The 14,699-nt window shown below is 38.6% G+C and overlaps 1 protein-coding gene across 3 annotated transcripts in view; it reads right to left on the bottom strand.

The window, feature by feature from the left end:
* Positions 1-4,038: 4,038 nt before the first annotated feature.
* The window catches only part of cplane1 (ciliogenesis and planar polarity effector 1), a 79,593-nt gene continuing 68,932 nt past the window's right edge, over positions 4,039-14,699 (bottom strand). For all 3 annotated transcript variants that reach the window (XM_067434116.1, XM_067434115.1, XM_067434117.1), the window contains 12 exons: positions 13,408-13,498; positions 13,193-13,321; positions 12,282-12,317; positions 12,023-12,068; positions 11,790-11,924; positions 10,568-10,727; positions 10,034-10,089; positions 8,933-9,043; positions 8,076-8,239; positions 7,899-7,994; positions 6,110-6,225; positions 4,039-4,777 (listed from right to left, as the gene is read on the bottom strand). In XM_067434116.1, coding sequence (XP_067290217.1) covers positions 4,637-4,777; positions 6,110-6,225; positions 7,899-7,994; positions 8,076-8,239; positions 8,933-9,043; positions 10,034-10,089; positions 10,568-10,727; positions 11,790-11,924; positions 12,023-12,068; positions 12,282-12,317; positions 13,193-13,321; positions 13,408-13,498 — 1,281 coding nt within the window. In that variant the 3' untranslated portion in view covers positions 4,039-4,636. The remainder of the gene's footprint in view (positions 4,778-6,109; positions 6,226-7,898; positions 7,995-8,075; positions 8,240-8,932; positions 9,044-10,033; positions 10,090-10,567; positions 10,728-11,789; positions 11,925-12,022; positions 12,069-12,281; positions 12,318-13,192; positions 13,322-13,407; positions 13,499-14,699) is intronic.

Here is a 14,699-nt window from a genome sequence, read left to right as displayed (position 1 = left end):
CGGTGGCACCGCCACCCCGGTGGCATCAGCTTAACTGTGCACAGCAGGCCAATAGGCATTTAATATGGGAAAAAAATAAAAGGACTATGTCAAAGTCATTTGAATTCACCTCATTAACTGCAGCAACTGGTGCTGCTATGACCAGGAACCACAACACTCACATCTATGAGATCAGTTACCTTTTTATTCATTAATTTTATGTCAGATGATGTCAAATGTCAATTTCAAAATGAGTGCAGAATACTGTCCAAATGCTGAAGTTGTATTATCCTTACACTTCTCTTAAAAATAAATTAAGCCAAATCACAGAGACCGCAACAATCATTTTAATATCAGTGTCAGGTAAGAGTAATATGCGTGCATATAATTTATGGAAGTTTATTATAAACAGCCACTTTTATAAAATCATGTGAAATTATTTTTTTATCCATTTGAATTCTATCAATAAATAATTAGTTTAAAGAGGTGTCATACGTGATCTTTGCAAACACAGCACATGACCTTCTTTAAAGCCCATGTTATAGAAAACAGTTAAAAGTATTAGGATATAACTTTCAATTATGTGCAAATGTATTTTTTGCAGCTCAAAATTTTGTAAGTTCAGAAGACCAGTATTTAATTAAAGATATAATATATGTTTTTGTTTTTTACTTATTTTTCACAATAAAGTGATAGATATTTGTGATAGCCTATGAAATGAAAGGGTTACATTATGAAAAAAAACAAGAGACAAGGTGACACACACACACAGAGTGTGAGAGACCCTCTCCACACACACACACACACACACACACACACACACACATACACACACACACACACACACACACACACACACACACACACAGTGTGAGAGACCCTCTCCACACACACACACACACACACACACACACACACACACACACACACACACACACACACACACACACACACACACACACACACACAGAGTGTGAGAGACCCTCTCCACACACACACACACACACACACACACACACACACAGTAGTAATGCTGCAGGCAGCCCTTATCAGCTCAGCCCATCCCCCCCTCCACACACACACACACACACATACACACACACTTGCATACGTACACTCATGTCTGGTTCACTATCTTTCTGGGGACTCAGCATAGATGTAATGGTTTTTATGCTGTACAAACCATATATTCTGTCCCCCTACACTGCCCCTGCCCCAAAACCTACCCATCACACAAAACTTTCTGCATTTTTACATTTTCAAACGAACTCATTCTTTATGATTTATAAGCTTCTGTACCCATTGGGACCTCAGTTTAGGTCCCTACAGTGACACGAGTCCCAATGAGTCTGTGTGCATTCAGGTTGAAGTCCCCAACAGGCTAGAAAACCACTCACTCACACACACACACACACACACACACACACACACACACACACACACACACACACACACACACACACACACACAGGCAAGTTTATTTTGCTTCAAAACTTATACAATACAGACACACTGTAGTAAGCTGAAGGTAGAAATCAGCCCCACCACCTCTCCACACACACACACACAGTAGTAAGCTGCAGGTAGAAATCAGCCCCCCTCCCTCCCTCTCTCTCCACACACACACACACACACACACACACACACACACACACACACACACACACACACACACACACACACACACTGTAGTAAGCTGAAGGTAGAAATCAGCCCCCCTCCCTCTCTCTCTCCACACACACACACACACACACACACACACACACACACGTCTGGTTCACTATCTTTTTGGGGACTCAGCATAGATGTAATGGTTTTTATGCTGTAACAACCATATATTCTGTCCTCCTACACTGCTCCTACCCCAAAACCTACCCATCACACAAAACTTTCTGCATTTTCACATTTTCAAAAGAACTCATTCTGTATGATTTATAAGCTTTTGTACCCATTGGGAAGTCCCCATGAGTCTGTGTGCATTCAGGTTTAAGTCCCCACCAGCCTAGAAAACCATTCTCACACACACACAGAGGCAAGGTTTTTTGCTTGAAAACTTATACAATATTGCCCTCTACTGGTCATTTAAGGGAGAGCATAAGTGTTGAAAAAAAAAACAGAAAAACAGCCAGTGTGATATATAGAATAACCAGCAGGTGGGAGTATAGCCTTATTTATGAACCAGGCACTTGTGTGCTTATTTTGTCTTTTTTAGGCTTTTGCTACGGGAACACCGTTTGAGATATCCAATAACCATTCGCATTTTAGCATCTTCCGTATATTTACTTCATGTTGTCCGAGTTTGGAGGAGATTGAATGAATCGCTTTTGAGGAGAAGGTAAAAACTCAGAGCTTGTTTTTATGATTTTTCAAGATTGAAACCAAATTATCTGACTTTCTGTCGGTCAGAGCTAATGACTGTAAATTAGAAAGTTGTCCGGCTCGAAAAGTACAATATATATACCGAGTTTGGTGAATGTAGATAAAACTAACCCCCCACTTTGGACAAAAGTGACACTTCCTGCTGCCAGTTGGTGGCGCTATAACTTTGACTCACAAAAGTCATATCCATGTGATCGGCCACTTACAACGAACACACAGCTGAAGTTTCATCAAAATGAATTAATGTATGCAAAAGTTATAACACACTTCCTGTTTCCATTTTCTCGCCATAAATTCGTCTCTCCGCCACGGCCTAACCGTTTGAGATATCAAAAAGTTGCTCGCAATTTAGCATCCTCAGTGTCTTGACTTCAGGCTTACCGAGTTTGGTGCTGATCGGGTGAATCGTCTAGGAGGAGTATCGCAAATTCCACAGCATGCGTTTTCCGAACAACCCATAATAGCTCACTTCCTGTTGGGCTGACACATAACTTAGAGCACGAAAGTTGTTCGGCCCGATGAGCTCTATATGTGTACCGAGTTTCATATATGTACGTGCAAGTATGGATATCTATGCGTGCAAGTGTGTTTGATTTATAGACCACGTTTTCAGACCCCACTTTAGGGGGCGCTGTCGAGCCCCCCTGCCACGCCCGGGTCCCAGCCTCAGCCCGGCCCTGATGGCCGCGCATTCTGACGCGTGTGCAAAGTTTCAAGAGTTTTCGAGCATGGGAAGGGCCCCAAAAATGCCCAAATAGTCGCGTAAAAAAATAATAATAAATAACAAATAATCCTTAGAAGAACAATAGGGCTCTGCGCCCTTTCAGGGCTTGGGCCCTAACAAGGTAAAATGTTAACGCATACAACATTTGATCTTAATATTGTATTAGTAAATGTTGAAATTACCAACCACTAAGTGTTGTTCATTGTTAGTTTGTTAACTTAAGTTAACAAATGGAACCTTGTTGTAAAGTGTTGGCGCTAGTAATTAATAGCAAACAAATATTTGTAGTGATGCATCTGGTAAGCGCTTCCGTAGCCTGATGGCCAAAACTGAGAGACTCAGGAGGAGTTTCTTCCCACAGGCCATCAGACTCCTGAACGCTGTCACTTAACATGTGACTTCACCTCACTTCAGTACTAACAAACTCACATACTGATATTGCACTGCACTTTATTCTTGTTACCATGTAACTACTCATTATAATGCTGTTTGCACATTACACTCCTGCACTTCTGTTATCCACGTATTTATTTTTATAGTCTCCAGTTTACTTTATCTCACTTATTTTATTCCACATCTCTTATTATTTTACTTGATTATTCATAATTACATATGTATATATAGCACCTTTATCCTATTCCTATTTTATAATTTATTGTGCTTTTTTGTTAATTGTTATTTGTTGTCCATGGAGCGGACCTGTTTACATTTCACTGTTGTATTCTGTATGTGACAAATAAAACTCTTGAACTTGAACTATTTCTTCTTAGCTATGGTGCTTCTCTTAATCTGATGACTATATTTCTGCCCAGAACTCATATTTAATGATATAGATGGATGTCATTAATAAATGGGAGATATGAGATCTTTAGTTTCACATTATTTTATTAAAGGATTGTCAAATAGACAAATCTTAGAAATGCAATAAGACAAATTTAAGACAACATTTATTTACAATGTAAACCTTTACAGTAAAGTCCCTTTCATTAGCATTAATGAATGCATTAGATATCATATACTAACAAAGAGCAATATACAGCATTATTAATCTTTCGTGAGTATAATACGCCATAAAGTGCGTATTATAGCAGGAGGAGTTTGGGCCGTGGCTATTGTGGCAGGAGGAGTTTGGGGCATGGCTACTTTTGCTTTAAAAATATATTAGTAAATGTTGAAATTGACATTAACTAAGATTAATGTTGTAGAAGTATTCATTTAAAAGTATTAGTTAAAACTAATGTAGTTAGTTGAAACAAATTCAATCTTATTGTACAGTCTTACCAAGAACCTACACAAAGTGAATGTAAAGAAGGCTTGTCTTATTGTTTGTGGAGAGCTCTGCGTTCTGTCAGACATCCAGAAATGAGTCGATGTGGAAGCAAACCAACAGCGCACCTGCAAGCAATACTTGTTTATTCTGCACAAATCTGTGCCGACAACTTACTCAAACAGTCAAAACGCAAATGATACACATACACAAATACCACAATCATTCACAGTCAACAGCTGCGCAACATCTGGAGTGAAAACTGGAGGTTTTTGGAAAGCATCCCTTCACTGCTGTTCGTCGTCCTCCTCTGCCACGATCCTCTCGATGGCGGCCCAGTCCAGTTTGCTCAGAACGCTGCCGGTGCTTTGAGAAAGATCCAGATCCAGATCTCGCAGAGGATCGACGGTTGTGAACACTTCATCACTCTGGAGAACACAAAAATCACATGAGCTGCTGTGCAGGACAGTGTATGTTCAGAATTTAATACGAGTGTGATGTTTCCAGCGCAGTATGTATCATTGATAATTAGAAATGTAATGCAGTTTAAGTATAAAAGATTTTTATGTTAGAAAAAAAATATCTTAACCCACTTTATTCTTCATTGACTAATATTAGTATGCCATTCATGTGTTTATCTGCCTCAAAAGTGTAAACATTGAGCCTCTCAGTCAGTATCAGAACATTGAGAGCTCTGCTCAGATCTGTCAATCATCTTCCAGCTCAACCAATGGTGTGAGTTTGGGGCGTGGCTACTGTAGCTGGCGGAGCCAGAATGTGTATAAATGTGACACGTGCTGGCAAAATGAGTCACAATGAGAACATCTGTAATAATGAGTTATTATTTTTACATTCCATTTAAAAAAAAAAAAACTACAAAACAATAACTGACCTACACCTGTTTGAAGTCAGTATAGTCAGGATATGAGGTTCCAAAAGAAAATCACCTAGCAACCATACCTTAAAATAACACCAAATTTAACACACTAGGCCTAAGTCAACACCAAATATCTATAGGAAAAATATGTATTTATTTATTTTTCTATGATAACACAATCGTTTGATTAACATTAATGAAATAAACAGTCTATATATTAAGATCTTCTGCACAGCATGGGTCACAAATGTATGAGGAGCCCTATATAAAAATACATATAGAAGGCTGTGTATTTCCTAGATCAGAGGTGTCAAAACTCACTCCGGGAGGGCCACTGACCAGCAAAGTTTAGCTCTAACCCAAATAAACACACCTGAACCAGCTGACCAAGCATCCAAGCAGGTGTGGTAAGGCTAGCTGAAGCTAAACTCCGCAGGACAGTGGCCCTCCTGGACCGAGTTTGGACACCCCTGTCCTAGACGCTTATATGAGTATTTTCAAACATAATGACTTACTTTTATTAGGTTTTTTGCACTTTGCAAAAAATATAAAATAAGAAAAGAAAAAAAAAAAGAAAAAAAAAAAAAAAATATATATATATATATATATATATATATATATAAAAAAAAATATATATATATATATATATATATATATATATATATATATATATATATATATATATATATATATATATATATATATATATATATAGTACGTTTGGTCAAGTCATTAAGTTTTGTACCATTCCGATGTAGCAAAAATATGCAATTTAGAACATTTTCATCTAAAACGAAGACGTTAAAAGGGCACCCATCGAGGCAGCTAACTAGGTTTTGTTAGGTAGGTAAGTCACATTTGTTAGTGTTTGTGAACTTCTCACCTGTCTGATGTCATGATCCTCCAACAGAAGAAACTTGTGGACGTCATCTGGACTGGTGCTCTGATCTTTCTCTGCTCTCTGTTTTGCTGTAGATGTGTTGAACCCAATTTTCATCCCTAAAGAAGAACAAACATGAATATATGAAGGAATGTCTTATATATTTGCATATATCCTTGCATAATTCTATCTGTATATACACTATATTGCCAAAAGTATTGGGACGCCCCTTTAAATCTCTGAGTTCAGGTGTTCAATCTCTTCATGTCCACAGGTGTATAACTCCAGCTCTAGGCCTGCAGACGCTTCTACACACATTAGTGAAAGAACGGGTCGCTCTCAGGAGCTCAGTGAACTCAAGCGTGGGCCCGTGATAGTTCGCCACCTGTGCAATAAGTCCATTCCTGACATTTCCTCACTACTAAATATTCCACGCTCAACTGTTAGTGGGATTAGAACAAAGTGGAAGCCATTGGGAACAACAGCAACTCAGCCATGAAGTGATAGGCCACATAAAATCCCAGAGCGGGGTCAGCGCATGCTGAGGGTCACAGTGTGCAGAAGTCACCAACTTTCTGCAGAGTCAATAGTAGGGCTGCACGATATATCGCATTTTACATGAAAACATGCTTATCGCAATTTGGCTCATCATGATTATCAAATCGCAAAGGCTGCTATGATCTTTTATGCGCAGTTTGTCAGTGTAGGACAGCTCTGTGTTCAGTAGAAAAATGCTGTTCCATCTGAAAGCACTGCAAGTTTGAGTTGCTTATGACATGCGTTTGAAAAAGCAACACACGTCAAACATCTACTGATCACAGCCGTGCTGCGCATGCAATTATCACAGCCTCTGCCAAATCGTGTGCGATTTTATTGCGATTTATCGTGCAGCCCTAGTCAACAGCTCCAGACCTCCAGACTTCTGTGGTCTTCAGATGAGCTCAAGAACAGCGGAGAGAGCTTCATGGAATGGGTTTCCATGGCCGAGCAGCTCATCCAAGCCTTACATCACCAAGAGCAATGCAAAGCGTGGGATGCAGTGGAGTAAAGCAGCCGCCACTGGACTCTAGAGCAGTGAGACGTGTTCTCTGAGCGACCAATCACGCTTCAGTCTGACAATCCCATAGACGAGTCTGGGTTTGGCGGTTACAGGAGAACGGGACTTGCCTGACTGCATTGTGCCAAGTGTAAAGTTTGGTGGAGAAGGGGGTTATGAGGTGGGGTTGTTTTTCAGGGGTTGGCCCCTTAGTTCCAGTGAAAGGAACTCTTAATGCTTCACCAAGACATTTTGGACAATTTCATGCTCCCAACTTTGTGGGATCAGTTTGTGGACAGCCCCTTCCTGTCCCAGCATGACTGCGCTCCAGTGCACAAAGCGTCGGTCCATAAAGACATGGATGAGGAGTTTGGTGTGGAGGAACTTGACTGGCCTGCACAGAGTCCTGAGCTCAACCCGATAGAACAGCTTTGGGATGAATTAGAGCGGAGACTGAGAGCCAGGCCTTCTCGTCCAACATCAGTGCCTGACCTCACAAATGAGCTTCTAGAAGAATGGGCAAAAATCCCCATAAACACACTCCTAAACCTTGAGGAAAGCCTTCCCAGAAGAGCTGAAGCTGTTAGAGCTGCAAAGGGCCGACTCCATATTAAACCCTACGGATTAAGAATGGGATGGCATTTAAGTTCATGTGCATGTAAAGGCAGGCGTCCCAAAACTTCTGGTAATATAGTGTATATATAAAAGTGCAAAAATATAAATATTTTTACAAAAAAACTTTCAAGTACTCCATACTCTGATGAGGGGTCTTCGTCCCTTGTCTGGTTCTCGGGTCAGACAGCATCCCGCGGCGAGTAACCTGGGATAACCGGTCGCCTGGAAGATCGCTGGCTGAATGTGAAACGTGAGATTGATACTCGGTTTTCAAATGATCACGATCAACATTAATAAATGGAATCATATAAAATGAACCTGGTCTGTGCAGTCCGAGCCTCCCGCTCAATGAGCCGTGGGCCTTTTCTGCAGATTTCCTCTGAAGCACAACAGTCTTTCCGAGAGAAGATGCCGAGCGTCTGTGTGGTCCGCTCTGGTTCTTGGGAGCCCTCTTATTTTTCCCAGAGGACTGACTTCTGCTCCTGAAACACAGAGCAGGATATTTAGCGTGATTTGTGCTCCTTCTCCAAACAAAACACTCTGGCTCTGTATCAAAAACACAGCGAGTTGCCAAAACGTTCCTGTAAAGATGCATCACATTTAGCTGATTGCAGAAGGCACCGCACAGAGCCGGTACAGAAGGCAAGGCAAGTTTATTTGTATAGCACATTTCATACCCAATGGCAATTCAAAGTGCTTTACATAGAAATTAATTAAAATAGTGGTAACATACGCATGAGAAAAAAGAATACCATGTGGATGAATAAAAAGCATAGTTAAAACAATTGTAAAGATAATAAAATTAAATAATAAAAATAAAATAAAATGGTCAGATCCACAATAATGGTCTGATATACAAATAAAAAATTCTTCAGTTTACAGTCTACATACATGTACCGTCTTTATTAGAACACCTCTCATTCATTTCTTTCTCAAACACGTTCATAACATCCATTTTAATCACAATTCCCTGATTTTTACTCCTTCTTGTTAAACCCATTCTCACTCATCATACCCTCCACAGATTTACACATACTCAAACCTTATTGTCAAACTTACTATTTCCATCAAACCCAGTTTTCACTCGTCATATTTAACTCAAAAGAACATATAAAATAACAATAACCAAAGATAAGAACAAAAGTAAACTAAACAGCCACACATATAGCACTGACCTGAGCGTCTCGTGGGGATTTGTGGGAAGGTTCAGCGGTGTTGTGAGCAGGTCAGTGATCAGACTGCAGGCATCTCGAGCTCTCTGATCATGATGCTCCTGAAGAACCATCCTGAGGGCACATGGAAAAATAGGAAGCATGTGCGAAACCACTGGAGAGGTGCGTCCCAATTCACAGACTGAGGTACTATTTTATGCCATTTTGTAGTATAAATAGTGTATTCACACTTCAAATGCTTGCAAATGCACTTAATTAACCCGAAGAAATAAATGTTGGACACGTCATGCATTCAGTGTCACAACTTCATCCCTCTCTCGCACTTTGTAACAAATCATTCCCTCGCGGGTCAAAATGACCCGAAGCCCTAAATGTTTTTGTCCAGAAAGCTTATTTTATTTCATTTTGATAATATTTTTTAATGCAATTTTTTGGAGTTTTATTATTATTTATTCTTTTATTTGCGTTTAAATTACTAGATTTGATCAATAAATAACAAATAAATAGTAATTTAAGCCTTAAAATTATACTTAATTTTTTTTTTTGTCCAGAAAGCTTTTATAATGAAGGGACTGAACATGGGTTTCCCCCTAAAATGGTTTGCTCCAGAAATAGGAGGAACCAAAGCCTATAAAAGAGGCAGCCATTTTAGGGAAAAAGAGGATAGTGTGGAGAGATTGAAACACGTTTGTATTTTTGGGCCTGTACATTGGCATAGCCAACTTACATTCGTATATTGCAAGTTTATTTTCTTTTGTATTATATTTTTTGATTATTTTTCCTGTTTTTTTTTCACTATTGGTACTGTGTATATATATATATAATATTTTTTCTCCTTTCACCTTGGTGAATAAAACTACTGGACCGTGCATTTTTGTCCCCAGTCACCTATTTTACACGTCGGTCTGCTGGTACATCCTAACATTGACCACAAAATCAGTCTTTTTTTTGAGCATTCATGGTTCAACTGCGACAAAAGTCGTCTTGGGCAGAATAACCATATAAAACTCATACACTAGATGGTTGAGTCCATAGTGCATAGAGTACAGTCTGTCATTTTGGACACAACTAATGTCAGTTTAACCCACGTAAACAGAATCATACCTGTCTCTTTCTTCTTTGCTTTTCCTGTTGGTAGCCAGATCTCCAGAGGTTAGATTCTGCAACGGGGATGAATTATTCAGAAAAGTAAAGTTACCAAGAGTTTTGTGTAAAACTAAAGCTTCAAGCTTTACTTAAAGACTTCCAAACATGTGGAAAAAGCTAGAGATTGTCCCGATTCAAAGCAAAATGAATGGAAATGATGATTTATCTGGAGTTTACTTCAGTATTGAAATAAAGCTGAGTATAATATTTGTGAAGAAATTCATTATTTAAAAAAAGTGCTGGATTTGAAGAGACTTTCAAAAACACGAAAACATGAAAAAAATCTTACAACCCCAAACGTTAAATGGTACTGTATAAATATGTATAACGGTACAGTTTTTTCTCAATATATATATAATATCAATATGCAAATAATACATGGTTCACAATCCAACAGAAATAAGGCTTTGCATGAAATTGTGGAATTGATTGTGAGAATAGTTATCATCAAAAGCAAACAGTTTGACAATGTAATCATGAGAGGCGTCTCACGTGTGTCAGTGGAGAGATGAAGGGTCTGCGCTCGCTCTCTCTCTTCTCTTCTCTCTGTTTGCGGTACTCCATCAGTCGCTCTCTCTGCCTCCTCCTCATCCACATCCTCAGATCCCTCCGCTCCTCCTCCATCATGGCTCTGCTTGGAGTAACCTCTGACCTGCCGCCCACCACAAATAAACAGACCAATCAAATCAATCAGTAAATGTGTCACACATCCCTCACTAATCTACTTAAGAGGGCTGTTGTTAGCCAATCATAACAGAGACCATTTACATTTAGATGTTAATCAGTCAGACACTTTTATTCAAACAGGGTAAGAGTAGACAACTAAAACTATTTAAAACATTTGCTATCTGAAATGAAATAAAAGAAATATATATATATAAATAAAATAAAATATTTATAAAAAATGTAATTTCATTTTAGTTGCAAATAAAAATAATAATAAGAAGAAATAAAGAAATAAAAAATAAAGAAATAAAATAAAATGTATAATGTTTTTTATACTTTTAGTTGCGAATAATAATAATAATAATAAAAAAGATAAAATATTTATAAAAAAATATTTCAGCTAGTTGCAAAGGCAACATTTTTAATTTCCGTTTAGTTTAAGTTGAAGTATTAAAATTACTAATACTCAAAACAGAAATAAAAATTAATTTATTCATCAGTCAGACACTTTTATCCAAACAGGGTAAATATAAACGAAAGCTAAAACTATTAAAACATTTTTGTTATCTGAAAAAAAAAAATATATATAATAATAATAGGATAAAATAAAATAATAAAATAAAATAAATTAATACAATTAAAAATGGAATAATGCAATTAAAAATGTATATAATATTTATAAAAATTATTTCATTTAGTTGCAATGGCAACATTTCTAATTTCCATTCAGTTTACGTAGAAGTAATAAAATGAGTGACTACATGAACATACACATAAAAACACATTAACAAAAATGACAATATTAACAAAACGTAAAAATGCTAAACAAAAATAAAAACAAATATATTTCTAAATATAAAGTTTAATGGCATATTAATGATATTAAAATAACATTGCATCTGAGTAAAAACTGCTTATGAAAAACTCAACAAATGTTTATATAAACTGTGACTAAGATCATAATAGCACTCCAGGGGAAGAAATATAAGCTACAACTACTATCACAGTTGTCATCATCATCCTCGTTCGCTGTTTCTGTGAGTCTCACCTGCTCAGGTGAAGCGGTCCTGACAGAGACAGATCCAGCGCTGATCGGGATAAAGCCCCGTCCCTGATTAACTCACACAAAATGTCCTTCACGTCACTGAGGCCGCTCACACCGAGAGTCTCCTCCGCCGCCGATCTGATCACACACAAACAGAGGAAAACCACAAGGATACAGAGATACAGAGACATCCCCGGCAAAGGATGAGAGGGTGAAATACTTTTATGTAAACTTACATCCCAGGATCCTCAAGCAAAAACTCCGACAAACCCTCCATCAAACCTGCAGGTCAAGAATCAACACACACACCCATGACTGCAGGTAGAGGTGTGTGTGTGTGTGTGTGTGCGTGTGTGTGTGTGTGTATGTATGTGTGTGTGTGTGTGCGTGTGTGTGCATGTGTGTGTGTGTGTGTGTGTGTGTGTGTGTGTGTGTGTGTGTGTGTGTGTGTGTGTGTGTGTGTGTGTGTGTGTGTGTGTGACGCAGATCTCTCACCTGGATTGGTATCTTGCTCACACAGCTCTGGTTTCACTGAAAACAACAAGATCAAGTTAAGCTGAGGACGTGAGGAACCTAAAACACACCAGTAAACATGAGTGTCTGACACTGGATTAATACACTGAGTGATGCAGTGAACCCAGTCTGGGATTTGATTTCGCCCGGCAACTCAGTCTGGAAACCTGTACATTCATTTCTACTGCTTCTGTTACACTTTTGCAGGAACCAATCACAGACTGGCTTATTCACCTGGCACGCTATTGGCGGGTTTAACACGATGACGGATAGAGAAGCAATGGGTCGTTGCCCGTTGATCAGGCCTCTTGTCCCACTGCATAAAAGTGCTTTTCTTACTTAGTATTTCTGTCTTGTTTCTAGTCAAAATATCCAAAAATCCTTACATTAAGAAACATTTACTAGACAAATAAATATTATTATCCTGTTTTGAGAAAAAATAACTCAAAGTTAAGAGAGTTAATAATCTGCCAATGGGGTAAGAAAAATAATCTTGTTTTCTGGTTGATTTAAGATTATTTTTCTCACCCCATTGGCAGATTATTTATCTTATTTTAAGCAAAAACTCTCTTCATTTTGAGTTGTTTTTTTCCAAAACAAGACAATTACTTTTGCTTGTTTTAAGATTTTGTAGATGTTTGGAATAGAAACAAGACAAAAATACTAAGTAAGAAAAGCATTTTATGCAGTAGAAAATACAGAGCAGACTCCCCAGACCAGTGTTCAATCTTAAATTGAGCTTGCTCTGGTGATAGTTAGACAAGCAGTGATCATCTAATTCAATTCAAACTGATTTATAAAGCACTTTAAAAACTAGAGATACCAAAATGCTGTATAATCACACATAAAGACGGTTTAAGGTGTGTATGCGAGTACAGATGATGAAGATGTACCTGCAGGAGGAGAGCGCTCATGATGGACTGAACTTCGGCTCAATACAGAAGAAGATAAAACCTCCTCATCTTCTCTCTCTGGGCCGGCCGTCCTTCCAAACCGATGTGGTGAAGCACAGTAACTCCTCACTGTTCAGATTCAGTAGAAACACACGTGTGTTCAATGGGCTTGTTTATATATTATTTTCTTTATAAAGCTACTAAAGCTTTCTAACCTTCTTGTATGACTCTGAGTGGGCTGGAGAGAGGTTTCTTCTCCATGCCAGCTGTCACCGAGGGGCTCAGAGTCTCAATAGTGTTCACCAACTGAAGGAGAACAGGACACAAAACAATGGCATCACTTTGTACGGTTGGGTATCTTTGGGTTTTTTACAATACCGGTGCCAAACCGATACCGGTGCCTAAACCGATACCGGTGCCAAACCGATACCGGTGCCAAACCGATACCGGTGCCTAAACCGATACCGGTGCCTAAACCGATACCGGTGCCTAAACCGATACCGGTGCCAAACCGATACCGGTGCCAAACCGATACCGGTGCCAAACCGATACCAGTGCCTAAACCGATACCGGTGCCAAACCGATACCGGTGCCAAACTGATACCGGTGCCAAACCGATACCGGTGCCTAAACCGATACCGATGCCAAACCGATACCGGTGCCAAACCGATACCGGTGTCTAAACCGATACCGGTGCCAAACCGATACCGGTGCCAAACCGATACTGGTGCCAAACCGATACCGGTGCCTAAACCGATACTTTAAATAGATATAATTTGTCTTATTTATATAGTTAACTATTTAGTTTACTCTATTCTTCTTCCAGTTCACGTCTCTACTGTCATGTATTTTGTGAGACGTGATGTAAATCCTAAAGATCCGATTCTCTGAGGCGCAAACTAACATGGCGGCGCCCATCGCGCATTATAGATCAACTAACACACATTACACATTTTTGAGAGTCAGAATATCAGATAGTTCATGACATAGTTAACAAGTTTGTGTATATTTTGAATGAAAAGAAAAAAACGAAATAAAACCGACAAAGCCTACATCTGTGATAGAGCGCTATTGTGGCTGCTGTGTGTCATGTGAGAAGCACGACGCGTTGCCAATAAGGCGACGCGTTAAAAAATATTTAGCCAGAGAAGATGGTCAAATTTCTGCAAAATAAAGCTGAACTGAAGCTGGTTTATAGCATGCCAAGAATACAGACTACTCTGCTGTTATTAGTACTGTAACTTATTTAGTGTTAAATTAGGCCTAATGTAGTTGGGTTAGGTTTTACTGTGAATTTGTTGTGATTTTTATTTATTTATATTTTTACATTTAATTATAGTTAAAAGTTTTAATAAATTGTTCAATTTAAAGACTTTGTAATTGATTTTTTTCAATAAAAAGCCATTTTTTATTGTCATCCACCCGCCGTTTTGTGGCTCTTTTTTTATTAAAAGTATCGGTTTGGCACCAGTATCGTAAAAAACCCAAACGATACCCAACCCTATTT

The sequence above is a fragment of the Pseudorasbora parva genome, chromosome 23, assembly GCF_024679245.1.
Source record: "Pseudorasbora parva isolate DD20220531a chromosome 23, ASM2467924v1, whole genome shotgun sequence".
NCBI lineage: Eukaryota > Metazoa > Chordata > Actinopteri > Cypriniformes > Gobionidae > Pseudorasbora > Pseudorasbora parva.
The sequence above is the reverse complement of the archived record's forward strand: the minus strand, read 5'-3'. Positions and strand labels throughout refer to the sequence as shown.